Below are 16031 nucleotides of genomic sequence, written 5' to 3'. Positions count from 1 at the left end.
GTTCCAGCAACATACATGTCCCTTTAAAGGAATTTTTTTTTTCACTTCTGCTGAAGTTATTTTAAAATGACCACAACAGTTTTTGGATTTGCCCTTACACAGTTTATAAATTTGGACACAAATATTCTAAATGGCTGCTTACCCAAAATGGGCAGAGCTATTTTCGATGGATTGTTCATATCTGAACAAACAACACTTTTCTTATGTTTCAGAAATATTTATGTAATTTTAAAAAATAGGATAGAGTTCAGCTTTAAATATTTGAAGGTTGCTTGTTTAGACTGGAAAACTGATATAGAAATGACCAGCCTAAAAGGAATTAGTATGTATGTATATACATATATATATAATTTTCCTATATATTATACACTGATATATGATTGGAATCTTCAAAAAAATAAAATACATCAAAGAAGTTAGAAGTTTGTCAGTCAGTTTTTAGGCTGTCTTTTTTCATTTATAAATGACACAAAAATAATACTGCTACTACTCTTTACACAAATTTAAGATGGAAATATTTTCAACAGAATAAGACACCACAATGAAGGCTTCATGAATAATTTATTCCATTTGAAGTTTTGTTTTTTTGTTTTTGTTTTTTTTAAAAAGTATAAACCTTTTCATTTCCTCAATCACAATGTGTACAACTCAGTGTTATGGCATTCGGCAGCAATAGTGTTTGTTCCTTATTCTTTTTTCTGTCATGTTAAAAACAAAAAAAAAAAGCAATTGGACCATATTAAATGTCACTGTTAAACAACAACTTTAAAACGCCCCTTCATAAAGTGACCAAGCTATTTTGAGATAGTTGATGCTGACATGTCCAGTAATGACATTACAATTTGTAGTTTAAACTCACTAACTTTAAGGTCCACAGATCCAGTTGACTCTGAAAACTAAAGCTATTTTAAAACTTCATGAATACAACAACCTGAGGAGTATTTTAGGTCCCAAATCCAGTTTTTAAATTAATACTCCAAAAAAAAAAAAAGAAAAAAGAAAAAGAAAACACATATATAAAGATTTAAACCACAGTTCTGGGCCCATTTAATACACCAAGAAAAACTGAAAGGTTAGGATTTCTAGCTGATTTTTTTGAGGGGTGGGAGAGACAAAAAAAAAAGTTATGTCAAAAACATTTTTACTTAGTTTAGACAAACTAAAATCTTAAGAGGAAACCCAGACCAAAACATCATTCATGCAACATTAAATGTATTAATAGATTGATATGCGATGCCATAGTGGATGAGTAGCAAATTATATGATGCAACAGCATTTAAAAACTTCCTTTTAATGTATTCAATTTGAACATTTTAAATAATGCAACATAGTATTTTGATATTACAGTATTAACATAGTGCTTGATTAAAGATCTGCAAATCTTTGTAGTAACACATTAAGTTAAAAAATTACCTCAGAAGGTAAATATGAAGACGAAAGGAGAATATTTTAATACAGTAATCTGTGCCATACTGACAATTGAGTACGAATACAGCTGAGGATAGTTGACTAAGTAGTAAGAGCTTAATTTTAGTGGTTTAAGAAAAGTTTAGAAAGATTTAAAAATTACAGCTACTTTAAAATTTAAGGATTACATATAAGTACACTTGGTGGCCTTCTGGCCAAACAATAAGGTGTACAGAAATTTATTCATACAGTGTTAATTCACAGTCCTGATAACTGAATGGCTTGCATAAGAAAGGTATGGCTAGATGTTTCTCACTGGCTGGAAGCAGACATTATATAACTAATTTTAAAATGCCAAAATACTGAACTTCCACCCTGCTTTGTAATGGGTAACTGCACAAAAACCAGACATTAGCACTGTAACAAAGAAGTCAAAGTGTTGGTGATCAACTGGTATAAAGTATATTATTTTGCTTACCTATTTAAACAAAACAAAAGTACCCATACTTGTCTGTGACAGTACATTAGTAAGTCAGATCCATCATCCCGCATGAAAGGCTTAATTTTTTTTGTTTCTGAAATAAGTCTCCTGACCTTTTCAAATGGCTATTTAATAATTTTCTATTTGAGTGTGAATTTATATATGAAGGGAAGGAAAAAAATGTTATCAGTAAATCCTGTATATTTGGGAACTATTCCCTGATTCCCAGATTAAAAGGAATTGTATAGTGGGTTCCTTCCATATGGCTCCATATAAAAGAAACTGTCGGAATAATTTTTTAAAATTCTGTTTTCAAACTGAGGTTTGGTTGCTACAGGCTAGTGATTTTAAACAACTGAGAATATAGCTTTTATTTCTAAAAGTCTCTATTGAGCTAAAGTATATAAAAAAGGATATTCTTTTTATAGAAATTCCAAATAAGCATCTTTCCCCTCAAATTTCAGACAAGCTTTTTTCTAAAATACAAAACAAAACATGCCAACATAATCTGTAGTGTGTTAGCATAATTTAAAAACAAATGCAGAGATGTGACCTTTAAATTTTAATTTCAAAACATTCTAACCACTGGGATTGCATTGTAATTTTGAAGAAATGATTGAAAACCTTTGTCACTAATTGTGTTTTCTTTATAGGAAAAACAAGACTTACTAATGTTTTAATATACAATTTGAATAAGTTATATTGTTCTTAAGAAAGTGGTATTTAAGCATATAGTATTTACAAAACAAGTTTCAGTAAAACAAAACAAAACATACCAAATTACAGTTTTGTAAATACAATCGATTTTGTCCTTGTAGAGAATTAGTGAACATACAAATTTGGAATTTTGCTAGACTGCTTCCAAGAAAGATAGGTAGACTTGGCGACTGTGAATTCAAGTCAGCAATACAGGTAGAAGGCTAACTTGGACTCTCTTGTGAGCAGCACTGTAGAAAGGATTTTTTTAAGGGGGTAAAGCCTGCGTAAAAGCAGTTATCTTGGCATGTGCAAACAAGAAGGGGGAAAGCTGTACTGAAGGAAGGGGTGAATTAAAGTCCCTAGAATTCAAGTCCCTTCTTTAGGGAGGTGAGAACCTCCTTGGCATATGCCCTGCCTTAATCTGAGCTGTGTTATAGAAAAGAACAGACTCTGGTGTTTGGGACTGCCATCTCCAAACCAAGAAAATTAAATAAATAAAAAAGGCAAAAGGTAACAGGTTAAGTTTAGAAAATGGTTCTTTAACTAGTGGAATAGTCTGAATACCAGAATTCACTGAGAATCTATTTACACCACAGTTTGATTGCACACACACACACCCATACATATGCATACTCTCACACACATTCCCAATCTTTAATTAAAAAAAAAAAAGTCAAACAATCAAGAGTGACTGCTTTTAAAAATAATTTGTAAAATGCCTAGAGCTGGGCTAAATTTCAACCTTATAGCAGATCCTGAAGATAATTTTCATAATTAATAATATTCCCATGCCTAGATGTGCCACTGTTAAAACAAACAAAAAAAATTTAAGCATGTAACATTAAACACCAAAATTAGTTTAAGCATTCAGTAGCAAATGTTTTTCTTGTAAAACTAAGTTTCTTTCACTGGAAATGGCCTGAAATATTAGTCATAGCCCTAAACCATAGTACAAAATATAACTGAAGAATTCTCATTTTATTCTAAGTTAAACCACCTAACAATATCACTTGTATATTGCCATCATGTAATCCTGTAAAGGTGTGATTGATATATAAAATGTTGTAAGACCCGGTACCTTTTCAATTTATAAACACAGTGAACTTCATTACTGTACATGTACTCTGCAACTACAGCTTAGCTGTAAATCCTCCACACACAATGGTATGGACATTATTCCCCCTCTATCCCCATTAAACTGTACATCAAGACAATACAAATTTACTGTCCCACCCACCCCCTTACAAAAAAATAATACTCTAAAAGCAACCCTACTGCAACTTTTTAATTAAGACGATTACATATATTTTAGACCAATTGCTTTAAAGCAAGAAGGCAGTATAAACCTTCTAGGAAAATTTTTATAAAAGAGGTTAAGAAATATAAGACAATTTGTACATTTAAAAACTTACAATAAATAAGAGATGCAGGCATTTTTGAATACTAGATACTATAATCCAATACAAGAACATCTTGATGTTCTGAAGCCATATGTTGAAATTCATTGTTCCTCATGTTTCCTTCTCCATGCTTTTAATATTCATTTAACATGACTGGGTACTATGGCTCATTACTTTTCACAAATACTGTGACTGGGAAAAAAAAAGGTTAATTTTGCTACGAAAATGTTATAATACGTTTTTGTATGATCAGTCATCATCCTGAAGAGTTCAGTATAGTCAGTGAAAAAAAACAGGGTTGTAGCCCCTCCCCTCAAGTCAAAACAATATTTGTTGAAGTAATAAGAATCAGACCCCATCACAAATGACTTTCACTGAGAAGATAATTGTAATGTAATCTTGCAGCGAAATGTCTTTTTTCCTTGTTCTTTTCTTGGACAGTTCCATCTAATGAAGATCACAGCATATTCATAATAAAGTTATATAACTGATTCAGCACCACAAAATGAATTGGGAGACATGAGCGTCTGTCCTGGATTGCAGGGTCACAGGTTAGCCAGGAGAGTGCATTGTACTGTTCCAAAACAAACCTGAAAAGCAAGTAAACTGTGTAAGTCAGGTATTTACGTACACTGTAGATTTTGGAAGCAATTTCCAATTATGGTATCTAAGATTCAAAGTCACTATAAAGGAAAAAAGATGGTAGAAGGTATGTAACAGAGAGTCCTTGGGGAAATTAAAGAAAACTGTTTTCATAAAAATTGTTCCCAAAAGTAGATTATACATGTTTGAAAGAAAAACACCCATTCTGAATGATATAATTCATCTAGAGATCCAAGGGTATACAACAGTCAACTATTGCCAAAACTGAGAAAAAATAAGGATCAACATTGTATTCTTTCAGAGTTGCAATGGTGAATCCTTAATGATAAAAAGAGGTGTACCTGAGGACATCTGAAGTCTGATTTGAGTCAAGTGGGTGGGAGTGTTTACTGTGAAGCAGCTCGTCAGATTGCACTGAAGGCACGTGGAGGTGCAAAGAGGCCTAAAAAAATAATAGGTAATCAGTCAACCAAATGGAAAAAGATCTGTTGGTTTTACCTTATTCTCCCAAGGTCTCTTCCTCGATTAAATACATTTTAGACCTATGTAATGAATGGGAGCCACTATAAACATGACTGTTCTTCTTGTTTAATTCATTACATAAGTAATTTTTAAGTGCATAACTTATATTGACTCTTACTTACTTTTGTTCAGCTTTATTGTTTTTGAGACCACGTAATAATCCTAAAAAAAGGATTTGTAGCTATTTTCTAAGTGCAACCTGCCTAGATGTGTAAATGCTTAAGAAAGCACTAAAAAGCCAGAATACAGTGCCTAGGTTACACAGACAGAGACTGTGCAGATGCACCCAGGTCTGGCGCTGAGGAAAGTAACAGGAGTCAAGCATATGTAAATATCTTACTTAGAAAGCTACAAATCTTAAACAAAGCTACCTCTGGTGAAATTTTGAGCACGCTAAGTAATACAGCGCCTTCTTCTGCCCTCCCAATTTCATAATGAGAGCTTAGTAACAAGTGGCACACCCATTTAGATAACGGCAGTGAAGAGTGACACAAAGGAGTGTGGTTCTCTTCTTCATGTTTCAATTAAAGAAAGTGAATCATTTAGTTTTTAAGTCAATATATATATATAAGTGTTAAAAAACCTATGGCAAGATGGTGGTACTGAGTGCAGAAACTCTTGTTAGATCTCATTTTTTTAATTTGGGGAAGGAGGTAATTAGCTTGATTTATTTTTAGAGGAGGTACTGGGGATTGAACCTAGGACCTCTTGCATGCTAATCATGCACTCTACCACTTGAGCTGTACCTTCCCCCCAGATCTCATTCTTTATAATGTAAAAGGTACTATTTTATATTTAGGTGCTGTCTCCTCTACAATTATAATATATGTATAAACTCTTGTGTTACATATTAAGAAATATAACCAAAAATATATGTTTCAACTGCCTATACACCCTTGATTTATGAGTTATAAGCCAAAGTCTCATATGGCAGATCACTACAAATTAAATGAATGTAATCAGTACCAGTGCTCTAATTTCAATGATAAAAAGATTTTTTAATTATCTAGGTAATAATGTACTATTTTTCCAAGCAAAGAGAAACAAACCAGATGGTTTTATTGCCTATGGTATAGAAATAAAATGGGATGTATGAAAACAAAAGGTGAATAAAATTATGGTAAGTTATGCCTTACCTGGTAATTCAGACCAGAAGTCCTAATCTTGTTACACTGTATCTGAGGGTGAATGCCCACTTTACACTATCCTCTCTGCAAATAAATATTGAGTAGAAAAGAATCTGGATAGTCCCTCGGACTTTTTGTAAGGTGGTGTTTCTTTAAATAATGTTCTGTGAAACACTAAGGTCATGAACTATTAATAGGTGTTACACAATCCTTTTCTTGTGTATTAAAGTAAGTTTGGGAAATGGTACATAAACAATGTTATTTGCTGCTGTTTTTCAGATTTTTGAATGTGCACGCATGTAACAACAAAATGGGGGCCGAAAGCACATGAAGCACTTCCCAAAGAACCATCTTGTAGAAACTCCAAAGACTACTACTATTATGCAGAAACTCCTTTGGAAATATGTTCTTGTAATGAGATCTGTATAGACCATTGCACATATATTGGAAGGGGGAAAAAAGTCATATGCTGAAGCTATTACCTTGGCTGACACTCTCTAAATATATTACCTCATTAATAGTCAATTCAGATCAACAGCTCTTGTATTCTTCATGAATGTGCTACAGAAGTTCATTGCTTAATCTCAAGTGTCACTGACTCAATGGTATGTGAGCCAAGGCAATCAGGATAATGGCAGAGGCTTAAAAGATAGCAGTAAGCTGTTGGTTCTAGTACCCACTAAAATATAACCCTAAAATACTAAATTATACCATCCAACTTTTACCCTACAAATAAAAATCAGTTGGCAAGTTGTTAAGTTAGCATGATTTATAGCATAAATCAGTCAACTTCTGGTGGATCTGCGTAAGAATAAGTGAAACTAGATCTGAATTTATTATTTTGAAATAGTAGTAGCAGCAGCAACAAATTCTAGATAGGGCTTTCACATCTCATTTTCCCTAAATTTTATGATTTATCTCAACCTTGTTATATCACTTGCTAATGATTCTGTTTTGATAAAGTCACTATGGGTCTGAGAATCTTATTACTTGAAAATCACTCAGTAGCTTTAACACAACAATTTACACAAAGTTAGAAAGCTTTTTAAAGGAGGTAGTAAATGTATCTAAATATCAAGCACTCTTACAAAGAGTATGACTCCTCTAATTCCCAAAATGAGGGACCATAGGACTGCAGTATGATGTAATTCAAAGAATAACATTACATAATCATTATAAGATATAAGTTTTAATCTTGAGTATACTACCAATTTATGACTTTCGACAAATGAATTTTTCTAAACTTCTAATATGCTCAGCTAGAAAATGAAAATGTCATATTAAAGGTAATACAAGGTTTCTCCCAGCTCTAAACTTCTATATGTGCAGCTGAAAATAAGAGCAAGAGTCCCAACAATTTGATTTAAAGTTAGTTAAAAGTTTAAACTTAATATGAATTTAAAAATTAAAGTTGTTTCATAATTATTCTCTTTGTGATCTTGTCTAGTGAGTTATATGTGGCAATGCATTTAAGACCTCAGTCAAAAGCTGTAAGATTCTATATTTCTTATGACTTAAGCCATCAATCAGCATTACTTAGGAAGTGGCAAAAAAAAAAAAAAAAAAAAAAAGAAATACCTTAAGAAAAAGAGGACACTGATATTGTGCTTGAGGACATGCTGACCAGAACCAGTCAGGTAACGGACCCGCTTTGGCAGTTGATACAAAGTAACCAAGGGCCAATGGTTGCTGAAGAATATAAGTTACTTCATCATGAGATTCTGTTGAAAGTAGCCGATCAGTACCCTGACCCTTAGAAAGACAAATTAAAAGGGTGTTAGTGCATTTGATATACCCAGGCACTAGCTATAAATACAGAATGGTTTATGGCAAACAGTCATTATCTTATGACTTCAATTTTTAAAAGTACTGAAGGATATTGAAAAGAATCAATTGCTTTGTATCATAACCAATAATAGCATTAAGTCTTAAGAGTTGCATGAGGAAATGAATGTACCAACTATTTAACAAGTTTGTATTACTATGTCAAGCCCAAGTTCAGTGCGTGTGTGTGCTAACCATTGTAGCTGACCAAAAAAACAAAAAATGTTCAATGAAATCTGTAACTTATTTCCTAATACTCCCTCAATTAATTCCTGACTGTCACACTCCAATCCAAAAGGTGGATTAAATTTAGCTTTATTCATTTAGAGCAGCCTAAAAAATGCAGTTAATAGTGTTTTAGAAAGCATTATGGCATCATGAAAAGACAACTATTAAGTGATGCTCATTTCCTTCAGATTATTTATTAAAGTAGTAAGATTACTGGTGCTTTTCCTTATATGATTTTTCCCCTCAATAATCTCATTTCTTTCCAGTTTAAAAAAAAGAAGGAAAAGATGCAAGGTAAGGTTGGACAAAGATCCTTCTTTATTTTAAAAAGGCAGGTTCTAAATGTACATATAATAATCAAATAAACACTACATAAAATTTCATTCAAAAAATGTTGTTCAAATGAAGCCCAATTAGTTTTGAGTTCAAATAGAAGGAACAAGACAGCCTGCTTCCGTAACTTCTGAAACTACAGGGAGGGTGGGGGAAGAAAGGTGGTGGTGGCCTTATGAGAAAATTACTATTTCCTTTATGTTCCTTTTCACAGCCCTGATATGAATGCCAGCTCTTAGAGCAATATACTGATTATCAGATAATCTAATCCTGTACCTGAGTAGAGGGAATGGTGAAGAGGCAGGAAAACTACAAAAGAAGGACTAATGCCAGGTAATTCAGAAAATACAAAGTCAGAGAAAGCAGAACCTAGAGATCTTCTTAATAATGTGCAATTCAAAATACTGATGTCTACTGTTGCTCTTTCTGATTTTCAAGGAAAAAGGTGTTCTATTTCATACATAAGTCCATTACTAAATTAACAAATGACATTTAGATAAACTAAACTTTTATAACAGGGTTACCTTGCCAGCATCACCTCCATGGGGGTAATGAGATCCTGGAGAATGTACAGGAGACCCCGTTGGAGATGCAGGAAGAATATTAATGATATCAGGGTCAAGATCATCTCCTGTATCTAATAAATCAAAGAGACCTATTCCATCTGCTCCATCTATAGAGGAGGAAAAAAAAATATTCCATTTCTCATATCTCATGGTCATTTACAGGAAATGGTTAAAACAATAAACTTTAACCCAAAATGAGTTAATTTAATCAACATCTACTGAGTGTATACCATGTGCCAAGTACTGTGCTAGGAGGCAAATAATCAATTATACATAAATAAACATGCAGGAGCCTGAATAATCCCTCCACCAAAAATGTCCACATCCTAATCCCAGGAACCTGTGAGTATGTTACCATAGAGAATTTTGCAGGTGTGATCAAGCCAAGGACCTTAAAATGGGGGAGATTATTCAAGATTATCCAGGTGGGTCCAGTGTAATCACAGAGGTCCTAATAAGAGGGAGGGAGAACGGTTAGAGTCAGTGACAAGACATGAGTACACTAAACTGCTGACACTGGAGGTGGGAGAAGGGGCCATAGCAAGAGATGTATGTGGTCTCTAGAAGCTGGCAAAGGGAAGGAAATAGATTCTCCCTTAGAGTCTCTAGAAAGAATAACCCTGCAGACACCTTGACTTTATAGTCCAGTAAGACTGATTTTGGATTTCTGAACTCCAGAACTGTTAAGATAATAAATGTGTGTTGTTTTAAGCCACTAAGCATGTAGTAATTTGTTACAGCAGTAACAGGAAACATACAAATACTGCAAATGAAAATGTATTTAAAATGAGACTATTCGTGACTAATTCCCTAATTCTTTATTATTAAGTAAAATATTCAAGTTACTGTGTAACACACTAAAAGAGAATAATTAATACCCGTACTTGTGCCTTTATTAGAGATGTGCCGTTTTCTACAATAACTCAGAGAAACAATAGGATATCACTTATTTTCTCTTCTAGTAAAATGCAATCTGTAAGTTCATCTAGAAAAGTTATGTCCCTCCTCTGGCAATTTGTAGATTACTGTATTATTTTGGCAAATCAAAATAGAAAGGAATATAAAATGATCTGCAAAGTTTAGGTACAAGTAACTCAACAGCATATGCAGAAACCTGTACAAATATTTTATGATCAAAGTTGCCTTTTAAAATAAGTAAACACATAAAATAATTCATAGCACCAGCTCTGATATCAACAAAGTATAAGAATGGTTGTACTGTTGCCACTGTAACAAATTACCACAAACTTGTTGATTTGAAACAACATACATTATTCTCTGACAGTTCTGGAGGCCAAAAGTCCCAAATCAGATTTACTGAGTTGAAAACGAAGAGCTAGTCATTAGGCCAAAAATCAAGGTACTGGCAAGGCTATGCTCTCTCTGGAGGCTCAAGGGGAAATCTGTTTCCTTGTCTTTGCCAGCAGCTAGAACTGTAATCCTTGCCTCATGACCTCTTCTTCAAAGTCATCAGCATAGTCATTTCTCTCTGACTTTGCTTCCCTCTGTTTCCATCACATGGCCTTCTCCTCTTCTGTGTCTAGTCCAACTGCCCTTTGTCTCCCTCTTATAAGGACACAGATGATAGCATAACCTGGCATAACCCAGGATAATCACTCCATCTCAGGATCCTTAACTTCATCACAAATGCAAAGGTTTTTTTGGTTTTGCTTTTGCCATATAAGGCAACACTCACAGGTTTCAGGAACGTTCACAGGACATAGATGTTTTGGGAGTCATTACTCAGCCTGTAATCAACCACAATCATCAAGGTTTATTTTAAATTTGCAAACCTTTATGAACAATTCACCTACCATTGTTGGGATTGAAAGCTAAGTCCAAATTTTCAGTGGTATAAGTAGCTGAAGCTACTTGCACAGAAGCAGAAGTAGGGAACACAAGTATATGAGTACATGATGTATCCTGTGGGGTATTTAGCTGAGACGTCTGCATGTTTAGAGTCGTGCTTCTTCCGAATACAGAACCAGTTGACACAGAATCTGAAAAGAAGATGAAAGGTATTTTTTTCTTTTAATAAATGAGGAATCGATTTTACATAATACTTAGAAACTTAAATGCATAAAGAATTAAATCTGATATAAACTAAAGATAGCTAACCTGGCATAATAACAAAAGAGCCTTGGGGTTCCATTGCTACCAAGCAAGCACTGAGAATGCTGGGAGAGTCGGCAGCAGATATACCACACATTCTACACATGTCTTTAAGCCTTTTACTTAGAGACTGCAAGTTTCGACGACTCAGCAAACAGCTCCAATCTGTGGGTACCAACAGTTTAAAAAAAAAAATCCAAAGTAACAGCATTGTTAACACCCTGTAGAACCAAAGTTAAAACAAAATGGTTTTAAAATTAATATAGTCCTCAAATAAGTAAAAAATCTCTTATTGCTGATGTTACTCAAAATCCTTTATCCCCCTAACTTTAATGTATGTCAGTATCAATTAGTATCTGTTGAACAAAGAATGATTTGAATAATAAGCAGAAAGGAGAAAAAAATGGAGGATGACAAATAGGATTGATAAGTAAACACTGATACAAAGTTGTAATATGTTCTTTTAAAATTTGAATTAAGCCATTTGTAGCCTAGACGTATGTGGTTCCTCTTTAAAAACAAAACAAAATTCTAGTTTTTTTTAGAACCTTTGCATTTTATTCAGTACCTATAGCTAGCTGTGATCTGGATATAGTACATGAATTAACAGAAGACAGAAATTTAAGAATTAAATAATAAAAGTACAATTTTACCTTTCAATTCTCCATGACCAATTCTTCCTAGACGGCCAATTACAACTCTCCAGGGTAATGAACTCATTTGTACAAGTCCTAAGCACCACTCCCAAAGTTTCTGTAGACCTAATCTTCTAGCAGATCCCTTTTTCCGACGAGCCCTATTATTTGGAATAGAGACAGTCATAAATATGTCTAAAATTCATATAATGACATTCGAAAGAGCTCAAATTTGTGAAAAACTGGTTCCTTCATTTTAATGCTTGCTATATTTTACACAAGTCCTAAGCAAGAATATTTATAAAATCACAGGTTTGGCATGCTAGTTCGCAGTTTTTAAAAATACAAGTTAAAATATATACTTAAAAAATTGTCCACAAACCACCAAAATTCACCAGAGACACTGTTCTACACCAGAGATTGGCATACTTTTTCTTTAAATGGCCAACAGTGTAAGCCTTGCAGGATTATCAAGAATTCTTCAACAATTCAACTCTGCTGCTGCAGCATGAAAGCAGCCATAGACAAGAGGTAAACAAATGAGCGTGGCCATATTTGGCCCATGGGTTGTAGTATGCCAACCCTTGCTCTATGCTTTAAATTGAAGAATATCGACAAAAACCCCCCACACTTCTCAGAACAAATGACACTGCTGTGTTTTCTGCATGTATGTCCTTTATTAGGCAAGTACATAAAATGAGCACTCGATGGCTGAGCAACAGGAGCTACCAATTATTGAGTACTTACTATGTACCAAGCACTATGCCCAAACAATTTACATGTAATACCTCATTTCATCCTAACAACCTTATGAGGCAGATAAAATTATCCTCTTAATTTTACAGAGAAGCAAGCTATAGCTCAGTTGGATAAAGTAATTTTCTTCAAGATCACACAGCCAGCGAGTAGCAGAATTGGGATTTGAAATCTCTTAACCATCATCTTACTTCTACTTTCAGTAAAATGGCGATACTATCTGGCGATACTATCTTTGTACAGGAAAGGTAGTAGTATTCTTTGTCTATCCTCTTTCTCATTCTTCACACATAAGTATACTCTTTCCAAAGCTTGCTTAATTAGCACAACTATCCCACTTTTTAAAAATCAAAATTATGTCAAGGAAGTAAGATAGGAAGTAATGCTCTAAAGGTTTATAAAATAGTCAATAAATCTTTATAATCGATAATGTAAAATCAGTGTTTCTATATTCGGTTTCTTCAGCATCACTATAATCTAATAATCATTAAATATTTCTACATGTAACCAATTTCTGAACTTAAAAGAACAGAACATTTATTATGTAATAAAATAAAAGACAGAACTAAATCTTAATATTGAAAGTAGAAGCCTTTCAGGTTCTCTTAGGCAGTGTTCACCAGCCCTGAAACATGTTATTAGCAGTGTCTATTAAGTGGTAACTCAATATAAGGCTCACCTGTTGTGACCTATTAGTTATAGTTTCAGAAATAAATGGTCATGATATCTAACTACTATCAAGAAGAATTCTGAAAAGGTCACCATTTTCAGAAGACACTCCAACATTTAAATGGTAAAATTTTCAGTCAACAATTTTAGTAAAGGAAGTTAACTCACTCAGTTAATTAGGGACTATATCTTAGATAGTACTTGAGAAAAGTAAGTGTTCTGGGATAGTAAAATATATAAAATTAATATATTTTAATTTGCAGAGGGCTTTCTAGTTCCATGTTTCAAAATCTGTTAGACTAAAATCATTACCTCAAGGTTTATTACATAGAATTTGGGGACTTTAATCTCTTTTGTGTATGTAACAGAGATTAATTATTTTTAATTCTCTTAAATGATACAATATAAATATTCACTACAAAAGAAGTGAAAAGCACCCACAATTCCAAGACTTAATATTTTAATGAATATAACCTTCCAAACTGTTTTCTATTCAATAAAAATCAAACATAATGTATGCATGAACTTTTTTAATGGGATGGTATAATAATACATTTAAGGAAATAAAGTACCTATTTGGGACATCAATGTTAATGATACAAGTTTCTAAAAGTTCTCCATATAGATCTGTGCAAGATGCAAGAATCCATCTTTGATCATGTGATAAACAGTAGCCCACGAAAAGAACATTATACTTCTGTCCAGCTTCTCCAAATGTTTCTCCTAGCTCTGTCTGTTTATCCTTCACTGGAGCCAGAATAAAAGGTGGTGTATAAAGTCGAATACACTCTGGTCTCTGTAAGATACAAAATCTTTTATTGAAAATGAGATATATTATCTCTACTCATAAGATAATTGGAATATGAGAGCTAAACATAGAACTGCTCTTAGTTTTGCATAAAATCATAAAATTTAGTTATTCAATAACTTTGGTCATGGAAAACATACTTACATCAGGACTTTTAAGAGCAGTTTCCATGGCTAAACCTGGACCAAAACCAGTCAATGTTTTCACATTGGTTGATGTTGGAAGTGGTCTCCGACACTGAGTAAAGGCCGAAAAAGCCAGGGATTTTAAATGCTGGGTATAGATTTGTCTATCTTCATGCTTCACAGGTTGCAACAGGTACTGACAAGGAACAATCTAAGAATCATAGGCAAATATTACAGATGTTAAATTTTCAACAAGAGAATAAAAAGGACTGTGGGTCTAAAACTCTAAGAACTTTTATGAGAAAATTTAAACAAACCCTAATTAAATTGATAATCTAATGAATTATATTTTTTATCTATTATGTAGATTTTTAATAGTCCATTTACTAAAGGGTTATGTAAAAATCTCTAAACATTTCTATATTGCAGTTATGGTGATTAATTCTGCCATTAACCAGAATTAATTGTTGTAGTCTATAAAGAAACAATTCAAACTCTGCAAATAACTTAATATGGGGTAGCTTCTACTTTTACTTGCAACTTGTCTTATTTAGAACTCTAGCTTATATAGGACCATGCTCAATTTTCCTATTTAAGCTTATAAATTTAAAAATTAGTTTATAAAAGTAACAGAGGGGAGACATTTAACGTACTTAATGCATTTTTTTATCTTTTAAAAACTCTCTTAAGATTATAATATCACTTAAAATAAAACCAGTAAGATAGAACTTGACTTTTAGAAAATCAGCTGAGACCTAGAATTGTATCCTTGCAACTTCTGTCAACATCAAACTGTATTGTATAAATTTAACTTGTAATATTTATCATTCTTACCTGTACAGAAACAGTACTCTTAATATGAGGAGGCAGAGTCTGGACCATTTCTAGAAAGCATCGAAGTAACCCCAAAGTCCATACATTAGAAGAATTAGTGCTCTCATCTTTATTTTCATATGTAAAAGGATCAATTATATAAACAACAATTGCAGGTGGATAAGTGATTGCATGTGAATCACCATCTGTGGGGATGCCCACTTTATCCCGATCCATTGTGCTAAAATTAAAAGTAAAAATAAAACAGTTAGAAAAAAGTTGTGCTGTACCTTCTTGAAATAGCATCAACGCAGGTTCTTAACACCGTCTCCATCTTTTTTCTTTTGTTAGTGGAGCAGGGGGAGAAGGTGGTTGAGAACCTCATCTTTCTCTCCAAAGAGAAAGGGAATGGATATCTTTGTCTTCCAAGAGAACCATAAACATTCACAATTTCATGGTGTACAACCACCCTCCGCGTTAAGAGGTCTTGCATTAAAAAAGAAACAGAATCCTTAAAACCACAGAGTATCAGAAACTTTAAAGAGCTTAGTGCTTATGTGAAAAAACTGAGACAAAGATAAGGTAAATGAGCTGTCCAAGACAACAAAGCTGACTAGAAGCAGAGCTAGACCAGAAAGAAACCAGTTTTCCAGACTTAGTCAATGTTCTACTAAATTTTTAGAATATACACATTCATTTCCTACTTCATAACTTCATGGTGCATAAGCTTCATTCTTTGACAGTAATAGGATTTTTTTAAAGTCCAAATCTATTTAGATGTTCAAGATGGATGGATCTAGCTGGGTATTAACAGTTTGTTTTTAATCGCATAAATGAATATAACTATGGGCAAAGCTGCATCCATGTAGCTGACAGATATAACCAACCTCAGGCTAACTTAACCTATAAATCAAAATTCATAA

The 16031-nt window shown here is 33.3% G+C and overlaps 1 protein-coding gene across 2 annotated transcripts in view; it reads right to left on the bottom strand.

The window, feature by feature from the left end:
* Window positions 1-542: 542 nt before the first annotated feature.
* The window catches only part of MED13 (mediator complex subunit 13), an 83523-nt gene continuing 68034 nt past the window's right edge, over window positions 543-16031 (bottom strand). For both annotated transcript variants that reach the window (XM_031468021.2, XM_064494991.1), the window contains 10 exons: window positions 15130-15349; window positions 14315-14506; window positions 13935-14158; window positions 11956-12098; window positions 11309-11467; window positions 11005-11190; window positions 9149-9297; window positions 7818-7991; window positions 4932-5032; window positions 543-4577 (listed from right to left, as the gene is read on the bottom strand). In XM_031468021.2, the coding sequence (XP_031323881.1) occupies window positions 4445-4577; window positions 4932-5032; window positions 7818-7991; window positions 9149-9297; window positions 11005-11190; window positions 11309-11467; window positions 11956-12098; window positions 13935-14158; window positions 14315-14506; window positions 15130-15349 (1681 nt within the window). In that variant the 3' untranslated portion in view covers window positions 543-4444. The remainder of the gene's footprint in view (window positions 4578-4931; window positions 5033-7817; window positions 7992-9148; window positions 9298-11004; window positions 11191-11308; window positions 11468-11955; window positions 12099-13934; window positions 14159-14314; window positions 14507-15129; window positions 15350-16031) is intronic.

Source organism: Camelus dromedarius, chromosome 16 (assembly GCF_036321535.1).
Source record: "Camelus dromedarius isolate mCamDro1 chromosome 16, mCamDro1.pat, whole genome shotgun sequence".
NCBI classification, from domain to species: domain Eukaryota; kingdom Metazoa; phylum Chordata; class Mammalia; order Artiodactyla; family Camelidae; genus Camelus; species Camelus dromedarius.
This window is presented reverse-complemented; position numbering and strand designations above follow the sequence as displayed.